We start from the raw sequence: 14,843 nt of genomic DNA, 5'->3' as shown, positions 1-14,843 counted from the left end.
CTAATTAACACACATACATAAATAATTCAAACAGGAAACTCTAATAACTATAAAATTGAATTTAATAATTGCTTTCACTTGTGACGCACGATTTTGACTAATCAAAATTTTAAGAGGTTTCACAAAGCTATGATAATCACTAAATACAAGAAACAGCGAGTGGTCGCAAATAGTTGTTCACAGGCTAAGGGCATAGCTGGCATCCCTCCACTTGCGACACATAGGGTGATATTCGTCAACAACTCACAGCAAGATACAGTTCCACTCCAAAGTGTGCCGCAGGTCTGGCACATAGACCGCAGATGGTAACCACATTGGGTATCAAGGCGCACATAATCAGAAGTATCCTTCAGAATATACAGTGGAACCTCGATCACTGGATACCCCAAGGGGATCGATAAATATGTCGACTTAAGCAGGTGTCAAGTGTGCGAGGTTATATTTCATTTTGCCTTTAAAAAAAATTTAAAAATCGTTTGTTTGTATACGTACCTATACAAGGTTTTAACTATCGACCTCCCAATAATTACGCACGTGATTTCTTGTGAAAAACTAATATGGAAAAGCGTTTTCAGTTTTTTGATCCGACCCATAACTAATGAGTTATAACACTAAAAATTGATGACATCACTTCAAAATTCTGCCAAATTCACCAATCGTACAACTTGGTGTTTTTGGAAATGCTAAAAATACATTAACCCCCACACAGAAATCCTGAAAACGGGAGAGAGTTTTTCCCAGAAAACTTTTTTTACAAGTCAATCAAAGTTCTTTGCATCTCGCAACGCCAGCTTTACTGAAGTTATAGATAAGCTTTAGTCTCATTTTGCTCTAGTCATTTTTATATTCTCCAGAAAGTACCGAGTGTATTTTATTTTTTGGTTATAATTTCTAAATTGATGGCATTCAAAGCATACAAGATCATTGTACGCTGAACTACTTTTTAAAAATTTTTGAGAGGATGAAGTTATTCTTCAAAATTATTTTTTCAAATAATACGCTGGCGCTAATAACTACCATAAAACGTTTGTGAGTTGAAGTTTAAAATAGCGAAATTTTAGGCCAGAAAAAAAAAATTTCATGTTCCCAAAGTAAATTTTAATGGTTTTAGGGTTTATTGGGGCTGCTGATTTCAAAACTGGTGTTGGTTTTTCCGAATCAGCTCTAGTTTTTGAGATAATGCATAACATCGATATTTCAATATAGTCTGCAGCCACTAATTTTTGTATGGAAATTTTTCTTAACTTTTTATTTACTTTTCTGTTTTTATTCAACACATCATTACCAGACATCAGTGATCTTTATGTATTGAGTACAAGTTTATTAATGATTTACATTTCACAAAGTTTCAATGTGATTTGTATGCTGCTTGTGGCATGAGCTGATCCAGAGCTCGTTGTTGGGAGGGATGATTTTACAAAATAATAATAAATAAAATTGGTTATACGCTGTGAATAGGGTGACCATACATCCTTCATTTTGTCTCGTATTTTCTGGAATAGTCCCGATTTTTCCTGTTTTTCTCTTTCCCGAATTTTTTGAAGAAATGTACTGGTTTTTCCTATTTTTTAGTCGCAGTTTTCTTGCATTTGTTAAATAACTAATAACATAAATAATAATCAAAAATTTTTATACTGGTAATTTTCAACGGATTGATTGCAATATTATCACATAAAAGTTTTCATGAATTATCGCGTTTTGCTTGGGGGGTGTGATCACACCGATCACTTCCCCCATAGATGTGCACCTGGCTTACGGTATTATCATTGAAATTCAACTTTCACTTCATCCCAAAAACTAGAGCCGATCTGATAAAACGAATACCAAATTCGGAATCGGTGCCCCAAAAGCACCCTAAAATCACTGAAATTTTTTTAGGACAAAATCAGCATTTAAGTAGTGTAATCAATAGAAAAATTTCGAAACCAAAAATTTTGAATAGATCAATTCATAAAATAAGTTTGATTAAAAGTTTCCGATTGAAAATCGTTATTTTACTGTTTCCACCAGTCACACATTCATCAAGCTATAATTTTTACACCCTTCATTGAAGCCTTTTACGCGTAACAGTTTCGATGAAAGTTCAAAAAAATTCAAAGAAATGTTGAAGTTTTATTGTTCAACATGTAATCTGATTAAAACGACAACGTAAAATAACGATCGCGCAGTAAACACGTACGCACTGCATGCACTTTCCCTCAAAAAATTTGACTTGTTAGTGAAGGTAAATAAATTGCCACATTTTGGCAAAAACGTGTTGATTTGGCTAAAAAAATTTCAAACAGATCTCATTTTGCTCTACCATCTAAGCTATGGAAGCAGATAGAATGTTTCAACTTTGGAGCGTATATATATGTTGAAAGGCTCCGTACATGGACGGCGGCAGCAGCAATCAACTAATGACTCGTGAATGACAGGCCACCAGATGGCCACATGCATATAGAAATGTCCTCTCCACTTGTTAATACAAGATTCATTGAGAAACTGGTTATTTGTGGAGGTGTGTGTGTAAATTACACAATTCTATACTCCATCTGCAAATTCATAAAATATTTTGATCTGCAATTTTCGATCAAAAGTTTTCGTAATTTCGATTTATACCAAATTAGGTCGAAAGGGCATACTTTGATTGCCGGAAGAACTGTTATTTGTGAATGAACAGCAATATTTTTGTTCAAAATAAACATTTTTCACTGAAGAATTTCGATCTAGTTTTCTCGATATTCTCTCTCGATAATAAATTTCAGAATTCAACATGTGGATTACAAAAGAAATAACCGAAAGTAATCCAAAGGTGTGAGGGAGAATCTTCGACTCATATCAATCAATCAATAAATAAACGACGAACAATGAAACTGAATTTTTAAAGCATACAAGAGTAATGCAAAATTTTTCGAACTGATGAACACATGTGGGCGATTTATGAAAATGAATTGTGATAACGCAATATAAATCGTAGTCGACTTAACCCTTTAAGCGGTTTTTAAACATTTCCTGATCCGCGTTATAACTGCCACATTTGAAACTGCGAAACCTTCACAAATTGCCACCTATTTTGAAGAATTTTTTTTTCAGATTTCGAGCTGATAACTGCTTCCTGCCCCCAGCAAGATCATTTACTTCACCCATCGCTTTTATTTTCCTCGCTACGATACAAAAACACCTGCCATAACCTGTGTTATGGCACGAAGAAAAACCTGCATAGGAAGAGAATATTTTTTTTGGAAAAAAAAGAATTGTATTATTTATACTGAGCGTATATTTCGTTACAGTGCTGAAAGAAAGGGGCGAAAAAAACACCCTTTTTCTTGCTCCTTCTCTTATCTAACCTTGAAGAGCTGACTCCACCCACCGGCAGCTGCTTGATTGGAGAGGTGGGAAGGAAAACATGTTTTACTGTAAAAACAACTTCAACGCATTTTTTTAGAAGTCGAGATATTTCAAGGTGACTGAAATAAAGCAGATCAAATTTGACGAGATATTTGGCGATATCCGCTGAAACGGTTAAGCGAGATGTGTGGTAGAGAGGTTTTCTCCATTGAATATAGTCAACTTTTGGAATGAGAGAATACAGAGTTATCGAGATTGCACTGAATTTAAGCATCTCAGCGCATTCTACTAATTGCTGTGAATGATTCTAGTTCAAGAACGTGGCGATAATACCAAAGACTCAGCCTAAAACTTCGTTAAGTCGTCGCTCCGGTTGTGTCGTCGTTTTTCTTCGGTCCCATCTAGCTTTGATAGATAAGTGTTCGTAAACCCCTCGTTTGCTCGTCGCTAATACCGGTTGTCCCGTCACTATGGGAAGAGTTTGGGTAACAGATGATTTCTATATGTACCAAATGGAATAGCTCGAGTAATGAAAGTTACGTTGAGGAAGTTAATTTACCGAATGTAAAACAGAATTTCTTGAAACGTTAGGGACTGTTTGAGCTGGACCCGATTTCTCCATGACCCCGCCGATTTAGGGCTTCAAATTTAAACGAAATATCTTTGTTGAAAAACCAGGCATTTTTTCCTAAGTTAAGGCCTTCTAATGTCTGCTCCCTGCCCAGGGCCCCTTCAAATGATAAGTGTACCCTGTGTTCGAAATTACCTTATAGGTGGATGAAGAACACAAAAAACACTAAAACTAAATGTCGTGTACATTTAAAATAAATGCGCAATGGTTCTTCTGTAAAAAAAAATCAAATATTTTTAACAGTTCACGAGTTTAGTCTAAATTAAAAAGCACTAGTATAAATCATAGGTGTACCAGTGAATTTCACCATTATAAGTTAAATACAGGGTATCCATAATTAAAAGACGCTATTTTAAAGTAGCATACAGACGAAACCAGTAATCAGAAAAGTGTGAAATTTTGTGGAGGACTTATGGGAATTTGTTTCGGGGGGGAAAAAGTAGTTGCACAGGTCGCTACCAGAGGGGGATTCACTTTTAATACCTGTAGTAAACATGTAAATTTATGTGATGTCACGCAGCAGCTGTTATAAAACGTAGAAACATTCGCGGAGATCTTGTTTCTCAATGTGTTCGCTGCTCACAATGACGATAAAGTTTACGAGACCGCGCTTTATTGGTCAAATTGTGTTACCAAAACAGCAACTTCGCTCTATGGAAATATCGGACTTGGAAGAGGATTCGAAAAGGTCCAATGAATGTTAAAAACCTTCGGAATGTGATAAGGAAATTTGAAATCACATGATTGTTGGCTGTTCGTCCTGTAACAGGAAGAAAACCCGTTTCTATAGACGCAGTAAAGCAGGTTTCGCTCAGGTGGAAGAGGACAGGGCTTCAAATTCTCGTGTTAGCACAGTGATGGTAACTCATGGGAAATTTCCCATAATCGTGGGAAAAATTGGCCAAAATTTTCCCAAGTGGGAAATTTCGTAGCATTTATGGAAAATTTTGCGAGTTCATTAAACAAAAGAATTTTTCGAAAAAAATAGAAATTAATGCAGTGCAATACTTTTCTATTGTCAAATACTTCATTACTTATTTTTCCCGCTAGATGACAGCACATTTTTTGGAATGCGTGGGGAAAAATTTAGTCAAAAGGGAAATTTTGCTGGAAGAGGTTACCATCACTGTGTTAGCACAAGTGTCATTCGTGTAGGATAGGTCACTTTTAACTGTCCATAAGATCATGCGGAATATCACTGACGCAGCGGTTGCTTTCACATGATTATGACGCTCTACTCCAGTTCTCACTGCAGTTTTTAGCTCGCGTTGAGGTCGATTCAGAATGGCCTTGCGCTTCGTCTGTCCAGAGGATATTTCATTTTCACTCGGATGGTGCAGTCAATACTCACAACTGCCGAATTTCGGAACCAGAAAATCCGCACGCTATCTTAGAGGTTCCGTTGCATTCACCAAAAGTGACAGTATGGTGTGGATTTACTGCATTATTTATTCTCGGTCCCTACTTCTACGAGGAGTTACGTTCTACAGGTCCAGTGACATGTTCGATCACCGGGAAGCGATATGCATTGCTGTTACAGAACGAAATTGTTCTGGCTCTGCAAGCACGTCACTGCCTTGCAGACACAATCTTTCTGCAAGACGGAGCTCCTCCACACATTGCAGTGAGTGTTAATGATGTTCTTAAAACACATTTCACAGAAGAACGTGTTTTCAGACTTCCCTAATTTATGGCCTTCCCGATTCCCGGACCTTAATCCATGGGATTTTTTAGTTTGGGGGCATTTGAAACGTCTGGTAAGTCGTGACAATCCAAGAACTTTACCTGACCTTAAAGGCAGTGTTTCACGCCACGTGCTGAACATTTCCCCGCACACACTTCGGTCAGTTGTGGAACATGCCATCTTGTGATTTCCCATGGTATCTGAAAATGATGGCCATCATGTGGAACATGTTTTGTTGCAGTAACAATTCTAAAAGTGTTTAACAATTATTAAAATTGTAAACGTTTGCCTAAATGTGTTATTTCTTAATAAAACGCCCTCTGGTAGCGACATGTGCAACTAATTTTTCCCCCTGAAACTAATTCCCATCGCTTCATGAAGTCCTCCACGAAATTTCACAATTTTGTGATGACTAGTTCCGCCTGTAGGCTACTTTAAAATAGGGTCTTTTAATTATGGACGCCCTGTACTAAAAACTCCAAGAAGGTAAAAATATCGTTTTTTCTTTTGTTATCTATAAATTTTGTTAATATAGCAATTTTAATTGATATTGTAAATGTTATATTACAGTCAGTTTACAACATCGGGAAAATCGCATAAATTTAAACTTCGCTCAAGCATAACTTTCGATGACGTGAGTGACGTTTTATCGAGGTTTCACTTTAGGGCAAACATTATTTTCATATTTGAAATTAAAGTTACCCCAGTTTACTGTATTTTTTTTATTATACTTCAGGGTCATTCCTCGGAGAGAAGACAAGCTGGATGAACGCTCACCTCTACTTGTTAACAAGGTCTGAAGGGAAGAAGCGTTTTTCATTATGGAGTTCTCTTGCAATTGATTGCTACATCCGTTAAACCATGTTTTTGTTGACCATTACTTAGCCGAGTTAACGTATCACGATCAACCGGGTCGGCAAAACGATTGAATTGCAATTCCTAACAGCAGTGAATGAAGGAAGTGAAATGAAATAGACTGAATGAGCCTGTGAGATAGACTTGACGTGCGGGCTCCGATTGGTATGAAAATCGATGGTTTATCGTAAACTGCAATCGGAGTGAACTGGCGTTTGTGCGTGTCTCGTTGCACACGTACGAAATAATTTAGCCAATTCTTACCAGTTCCTTTTTATATTGAGCCTCATCGTGTTGGTACCCCCGTGAGCCTCTGCACATCTAATCGTATAAAAAAAAAAAGACATCTTTATTTAGCATATGCTGGAAATATGCGTAACATTTTTCATTTTTAATACCGTACATTTTGTGTAAAATTTTTTGTTATCTACATGAACCTACTTTTAACTGTTGAACTGTATCTCTCTAGACTGTTTAACTGTTTCATTTCCCTCTATAAAGATGCATGTCATATTTATCTGGGACGATTTTACATACCTTTTATAGAATTTTAGCGTTCTTCCCGTTGTTTAATTGTGCCTTTTTATGTGTGCAACAGGTAATGCATTTCATACTTTTTTTTATACTGTTGCTTTACTGAATAAAATTTTATGAAATTTTAACAGAAGATAGGATTTACTTTTCACTTTATTACGGTGAACACTTTGAAAATGCACAATACAGTAAAACCCCTTTTGCGGATACTCGCGGGACCAAAAAAATTTTCCGTAAAAGAGGGGTGACCGCATCGGAAGGGGTTGCTGTTGAAACTGCCAAATACAGTATGAAAAATAACTGAAATGGTTCTTTATATATACTTTTGCAAATGAACGAAATTCTGACATAAGATGCGTTCAATGTGACGAAGATATAATTATTCCACAGATACAGAATTAAAATTATAAAAGAAATATGTAGTGTTTTAGATACTTAATTCAAATCTTTTTGGAAAAACTGATTAATCGATGTTTGGTGTGTTTTACTGGGTGTATTCGATTTCTTCCTCAAACATTGGCCCAGCTGTTCCCCATCCCCTGGTTGGATGGATTAGCTGAATATTCCTTATACAAGGATGACGTCACTCTTCGCTACCATACGAAGGTTTTTAACAACTGGCTGTTGCGAAGATATATTTCGGAAAGAAAATTCAACTGCCCCTGCGGGGAATCGAACCAACGTCCTTTCACTTTCCGGGTGAACGCACTAGACTACAGAGGCACAGAATCTCTCAATCTTTCCTTGGAGCTCGTGTACACTGAAAGGGACCGTACATGGACGGCCAAGCTCACAACAGTTGTGAGCTTGGAATATATTTTTCCTAGCTTGATTTCCGTTTTTTTAGCCATTTTTCTTGCCGAAAAGTTTTGCTCGTACCCGTTTTCTCTCGACATTGAATTCAATTGCACACAAACTCCTATATAAAACATTTTTCACTGTATTCAATGATATCAATTTTTTTCTCTTCGGAATCTCTTCTCTCAGTGATAGAATGAGACGATACCTAGCGTTGAACAGCTTGAAATCCTGTAAAGTAAATGAGCACAACCAAAAAATTAGCATCAGAATTGCCAAACATTAACAAGTCAAAATTTCGTTTAAAAGGTCAGCTATTGGAACGTGTGAACATAATTTGAACCAAAATTTCAACTATTGGTATCTGTTTGGGGGTTCTTAGTACAATGAGGCATATGAGGAAAATGGTGTCCATGACCGTATATGAGGGTGACCGTTAAGCAAGGGTTCGAAATATATTATTTAAATAGGGATATTTTTATTTGGCCGTAAAACGGGTGACCGCATCTTAGGGGTTTCACCGTAATAGAATTGAGCTACTTCACACCAAAAACTAACAGCCATATCGCAAATTACTGCCATTAATGAAATGAAGGCGCCATCTATCGATGGTCGCCTCAAGCTCGCTAGAGGAAGAGGAATATATTCTTCCCCGAATTCAAACCATAGACCGTGATGGCTACCTTCACGGTTGTAGACTCTCATCTTTCTATCGCGCCACTCGGACGTTAATTGAGCTGGAATATGGTATCTTTCATTTCTTATCCTACAATTTCACCAATAAGTATAAAATGCAATTTGAGAACGTTTCAAAAAATAAAATAGTCGCATTATAATATCCAAATAATTAGATTTCATTGATTTTCAGTGTCACTGATGTGGCAATAATTGTTGAATGTAATTATGAAGTTTGATACTTTTTTTTGAAAAGAGCTTTCTTCTCACTTCGAAAAGTGACTTCAGCACATTTCGGGATATAAACTGTCATAAAGCATTCTTCGATTCATTCGAATCGTAACGAGCATAGCAGCCCTAGCACGGAAGAAAATTGGTCCCTAGGTTCCTTAGCTTGCAAAACCATAACAGTAGACTGACCTCATGTCCCCGAAAAATTGGGATTCCGTATATGGCAGTGGTTTTCAAACTTTTTCCACCCACGACGCCCTTGGCCTTGGATATTGCAGCTAGCTAGAATAGTCTAGAAAAGAATCATTTCAAAGCACTGAACGGGCACACGTCAATACACTCTTCGCGACGCCCCTAGAAGCCACGACGCACTTTTGGAGAACGCTGGGAAACGGAAAAATACGAACATCACCAATTATTGCCAAATGTAAGTAAAGTTTCTAACTGCATAAATCACTAAAAAAAAAAAAATCGCCGATAGCGGGAAATGAAGCATTAATGCGAATTGCAGTGGATTAAAATGAATTCGAGGATGACGTCATCCGCTATCATACAAAGGTTTTTAACAGCTGGCTGATGCGAAGATGAAAGAACATTCAACTGCCCTTGCGGGGAATCGAACCTACGTCCTTTCACTTGCCAGGTGAGCGTCCTAGCCTACAAAGGCAACGAATTACAATCTTTCCTTAGAGCTCGTGTGCACTGAACGAAACCGTACCTGGCAGTGTCGGCTATTGTGAGCTTTGCCTGAGTTAGGTCCGACCGTCTACGTATAGTTTAGTTCAGGGCACACGAGCTCTAAGGAAAGATTGCAATTCGTTGCCTTTGTAGGCTAGGGCGCTCACCTGGCAAGTGAAAGGATGTGGGTTCGATTCCCGCAAGGACAGTCGAATGTTCTTTCTTTTCTAAATTCATCTTCGCATCAGCAGCTGTTAAAAACCTTCGTAAAATGAATTCCATGCAAAAAATAAAACAGTTTGTGAAATGAATATTCTTATAGTTGTAATTATCATAAAATATAATTTATGAGCTGTGTGTGGAAAGTAATTTCAATAAAGTAAAAATTCAAGTAGGCCTCGGTGAAAATACGTGAAAAAACGGGACATTTTTACAAAAAAGGTCGGGATGGCCGAAATTACGGTATGTATGGTCACCCCAGTCAACGGAGGGAAACATTGACAATCTCCGAAATATTAGGACTCGGATTCCATTTTTAGCGGCTAAAGCCGTCTGAATATATATATTCAGAAACGAGAACACTTTCAACAAAAACTATGCGTGAACGTGTTGATACAATTAGTGTCGATTTGTACAATAGTTTCAAGTGTTTGAAAGCCAAATTATGTGCGCGCTTTTACATTTTGCCTCCGGATATATACCATCGATTAGATTTTTCCTCTAACCCATAGACTAAAGATTATTCTAATTCTGTGCTCTAACCTTTCCGTAGCGTGGAATGGACTTGAATGAGGGGCCCTGGGGCAGAAGCAGTATTGGGGGGGGGGGGGCTCTCGACTGTGGTCGAAAAAGTTTTGTACATCAGCAAATATAGAACATATTATTTCTAAACTCATCAAAAAAAGGGTATGCGCTATTTTAATGGGGTTGGTGCACAATCTTGGCTTCCCATACTTTCCTATGGGGAAAAAATCTTCCTTTAACCTCTTCAAACCTGAGCCAAAACAAAAAACCATTAAATAAAAAATTCGAGTGATTGCACGTCAAAATGCTCTTTAGAGGGAAAAAAAATTATCTAATTAATTAATTTGGGTCGATATCTTTACTAGGACCATTTGAGTTAGGTGCCCTTACGCTTAACTCAAGTCTATTGAAAAAAGAACTATTGAAAGAAAAGACTAAAATTTTTTCAACTTGAAAAAAGAATCATTATTAACATTAAAAACCGTTAAAAATGAAGGTACCTTAACCTCCTTAATCTCTTTGCCCCAGCGTACCTCTGGAACAAAGAGGTTAAGGAACATTTAAAAATTTTCTATTCACTTTATACAAATACAAATACAACGCCACAACAGGCAAAATGCCCAACGAAGTGGCTGAGAAAAAGATGTCCATAAAAATATGGATGTCATATATTTCAAAAATACAGCAACCCAATTAAAAATGCAATTAACAAAAATTATAAACAAAATATACACGTGAGAAATGTCATATAATGCCCATAAAGTATATTATTGTTGCATATAGAAACGTCCTCTCCACTTGTCAATACAAGATTCATCGAAAGAGTGGTTATTTGTGGAGATGAAGATTACAAGGAAGAAAATTCATCACTGCCCCCACGGGGACTCGAACCCCGGTCTCTCGCTTGCCGGACGAGTGCTCTACCATCTAAGCTATGGAAGCAGATAGAATATTTCAACCTTAGAGCGTATATATATATGTTGAAAGGCACCGTACACGGACGGCGTCAACAATCAACTAATATCTCGTGAATGACAAAGGCCAACCAGATGGCCATATGCATATAGAAACGTCCTCTCCACTTGTCAATACAAGATTCATCGAAAGACTGGTTATTTGTGGAGATGAAGATTACAAGGAAGAAAATTCATCACTGCCCCCACGGGGTCCCCGTGGGGCAGTGATGAATTTTCGTCCGTGTACGGTGCCTTTCAACATATATATATACGCTCCAAGGTTGAAATATTCCACCTGCTTCCATAGCTTAGATGGTAGAGCACTCGTCCGGCAAGTGAGAGACCGGGGTTCGAGTCCCCGTGGGGGCAGTGATGAATTTTCTTCCTTGTAATCTTCATCTCCACAAATAACCAGTCTTTCGATGAATCTTGTATTGACAAGTGGAGAGGACGTTTCTATATGCAACGATAATATACTTTATGGGCATTGTAAAATTCAAAAAATGAAGTCTCTCTTCATAACTCAAGCCCCGTGCGCCAATAAGGACACGCGTAGCTCTTCTCTGCACCCCTTCAACCAAGTCTATGTCCCTCTGTAGGTATGGTCTCCAAAACCTTACAGCATACTCCAGTCCAGGACAAACTAAGCCTCGAAAAAGCGGAAGAATGACTTTAGGAGAATGCGAAGAGACCTTTTTGAAAATGAGACCGAGCATTCTATTCGCTTTTTTGACCTTAGGCATTCAATTTTATTTTCTCAAATACTATGAATATTTTTATACAACTTAACACGAGCTTTTAGGATTTTAATTGTAGGTTATTTTTTCTCGTATTTTTACCTCGACAACATGTGACTTTTTGAAAAATCACCAAAATTAACCCATATTTTGCGCCATAAAAATTCATTAAATAATTTTAATAAAAAATCCCCGAGTAAAAAGTATGTAACACCTTAGTGTTGAGAGACATGCGCAAAGTTTCAAGACATTTAAATGAGTGGTGTTCGATAAAATGTTCTTTATCTAAAACAAAAAAACTCAGTTTTGAGAAAAGAGCATTTTAGTGGAAAACATTAGCACATACATAATGCCTACAAAGGTTTTTAACAGTTGGCTGTGCGAAGATATATTTTGAAAAGAGAAAATTCAAATGTCCCGCGGGAAATCGAACCCACGTCCTTTCACTTTCCGGGTGAACGCACTAGACTACAGAGGCAACGAATATCTCAATCTTTCCTTGGAGTTTGTGTGCACTGAACGGGACCGTACATGGACGGTCGTGTCGGACTTTACCCAGGCCAAACTTTAGTTGAGGCTAAAGCTCACAATTGCTGACAATGCCACCAGATGCCATCCGACCGTCCATGTACGGTCCCGTTCAGTGCACTCGTTCTCCGAGGAAAGATTGAGAGATTCGATCCCTCTGTAGTCTAGGGCATTCACCCGGATAGTGAAAGGACGTGGGTTCGATTCCCTGCAGGGGCAGTTGAAATTTCTCTCTTTCCAAAATATATCTTCGCACAGCCAGGTGTTAAAAAACCTTTGTATGGGTAGCGGAGAAGGGGACATCATCCTCGGATATATGCCTGCCAGCAGTTTATATTACAACTAATTGTTACCCGCGGCTTCGCTCGCGTGGATTCGGTAATCTGAAAATTACTTGTGATGATTTTCCCATATAGCATTTCAACCTATCATAATCCCCTTCGGGGTTGAATTTCCCGTCTTAGTGGGCGTCTACATTAAAATATATAAAACTGACAAAATTTCATATTTATAGCTTTGGCGGTTTCAGCCCAGCACCATGATTACCCCATATGACCTTTAAACCGCCTTATGACCCGCTTAGAGGTTGAAATTTGAGAAGTCCCCCGCCCTTGTTATGGGCCTCATTTTCTCAGCCACCTCGTTAAGCATTTTGCCTGTTGTGACCTTGTATTTGTATAGTGAGTCTTCACATCATAAAGTAAAACAACTGGCTAAATTTCATATTTACAGCTTCAACGATTTCGGCTCAGCGACGATTGCTAAACAACTTTTGGACCCATTTAGAGGTTGAATTTTTAAAAAAAACTTTTCTCAGTGAGTCTCTACATTACAAAATAAAAATGATGCCTTTATATAACCTTTAAACCCCATTGCGGAGTGGAAGTTTCGAAAAACCCTTCTTTAGTGAGTCTTTACGTCATGGAATAAAACTGATCAAATTTCATAAATATAGTTTCAGCGATTTCGGCTCGGCGATGATGAATCTGTGAATCAGTCGGTCAGTCAGGACATGTTATTTTATATGTATAGTTATTTTAAAAATATTTCTAGTACAGGTAGAACAAAAATTTGAACACAGTTAGACGCAGAAAATTTCATAGTATTTGAAAATTGTGAAAAATGTGTTTTTTCGAAAATTGGCGTCCACCAATCCCCTTAAATGAGAAATGTAATGTAAAATTCTCCATGAAATATCTTACAATAAATGCTTTTTTTTCGTACCCTCTCTCTGATATGAGCAAAATCATTAAGATAACGTCATCAAAATCTAATTTTTGAGTTATATATATCAGCTTTAATGCCCAATAAAGCTAGAAAAATGAGAGATTTTCTTGTAAAAGAACTTTAATGAATCCTTTTTTTAATAATGATTTTATTCTTTTTTAAATAGTGATTTTTTATTAGTTTTGAAATAATGATTTTATCCTTTTTAAATAATGATTTTATCCTTTTTAAATAATGATTTTATCCTTTTTAAATAATGATTTTATCCTTTTTAAATAATGATTTTATCCTTTTTAAATAATGATTTTATCCTTTTTAATAAAGAAGAATGATCTTTCTCTGAAACAGTTTGATACTGGTGATGATGATGTCAATGCTGTCTCAACAATTAGAAACGTCTCTTCTGAACCCCTCTAGCGTTATTTAACATTTGTGGCATTGTGTCACCAACCTGAACCAACGCTGAAAATTGTTGCAGTTTGTTTGAGAAAGTGTTTGCAAGATCAGATGCATGAAGTTTTGCATTGAAAATATACAGAATCTTCATGAAGATTTGAGGATTTCGTGTTGATCAAACATGCAAACTTTTTTTGTCATCGTTTCATAAATCATTTTACGGTCATAAAGATGTGAATTGAGGAATTGAACAAAAGACTGTGACACATTGAAACAAACTTTTGTCGTGGAGCTAATACTATTGCAATAGGTGTGTTGTAAATGCTGTGTAAATATATTACTGATTGATATAATATTAAAATTGATATTTTGCTAGTAATGGGCACTTTGGTAATAGTTTGATGTGATTTAGGGGAAATTGTTTGATTTATTTAAAATTTTACCAAATAAAATTTATAAAAAAAATTTGAGTAAAATATATGGTATATTATAAATTTGGGCCCTTGGGCAAATGCCCATGTGGCCCATGCTGAAATCGGGCCTTGACTTGGTATAAGCCGTACTCGTTATATCAGACTTTTACTGTCCCTCTAAAATAGCCACATATCTGTCGGCAAAACTCAGGATGATTCATTCTAATGATCTCAGGACTTCTAAATGACGATTGGCATTTTCCAAAGACACGTATCACTATGCTGACTTGAATTTTAATGTCGCGTCTTGAAGCAAAAACGAAAGGAAACAAAATAAGAATAAAAAATGCCAGGTTACTTCAATTCAGACGTTCAATTGTTGAAAGGATTGCGCTGCTTCCTGGATAAATCTGACTGAAACAATGG

At 37.0% G+C, this 14,843-nt stretch overlaps 1 protein-coding gene and 1 non-coding gene across 6 annotated transcripts in view; one reads left to right on the top strand and one right to left on the bottom strand.

Annotated features, from left to right (window-relative positions):
• Positions 1 to 7,165, top strand: part of LOC149074179 (transmembrane protein 163a-like) — a 58,558-nt gene extending 51,393 nt beyond the window's left edge. For 4 of the 5 annotated variants that reach the window (XM_089246702.1, XM_089246701.1, XM_089246699.1 and 1 more), the window contains one exon: positions 6,382 to 7,161. In XM_089246702.1, the coding sequence (XP_089102828.1) occupies positions 6,382 to 6,445 (64 nt within the window). In that variant the 3' untranslated portion in view covers positions 6,446 to 7,161. Of the gene's footprint in view, positions 1 to 6,381 lie in introns of all 5 variants that reach the window. The other variant, XM_089246700.1, reaches the window with a different exon arrangement.
• A 3,865-nt stretch (positions 7,166 to 11,030) lies between these two features.
• On the bottom strand, positions 11,031 to 11,102 carry TRNAA-GGC (transfer RNA alanine (anticodon GGC)). Its single transcript has one exon. It is a non-coding gene; the product is annotated as a tRNA-Ala (tRNA).
• Positions 11,103 to 14,843: the final 3,741 nt, after the last annotated feature.

The sequence above is a fragment of the Pholcus phalangioides genome, unplaced genomic scaffold, assembly GCF_987345545.1.
Source record: "Pholcus phalangioides strain wild (caught in Gottingen) unplaced genomic scaffold, Ppha-v1.0 ptg000017l_1, whole genome shotgun sequence".
In the NCBI taxonomy this organism is placed as follows: domain Eukaryota; kingdom Metazoa; phylum Arthropoda; class Arachnida; order Araneae; family Pholcidae; genus Pholcus; species Pholcus phalangioides.
Note: the sequence above shows the minus strand (reverse complement) of the source record. Positions and strands in the feature narration are given on the sequence as shown.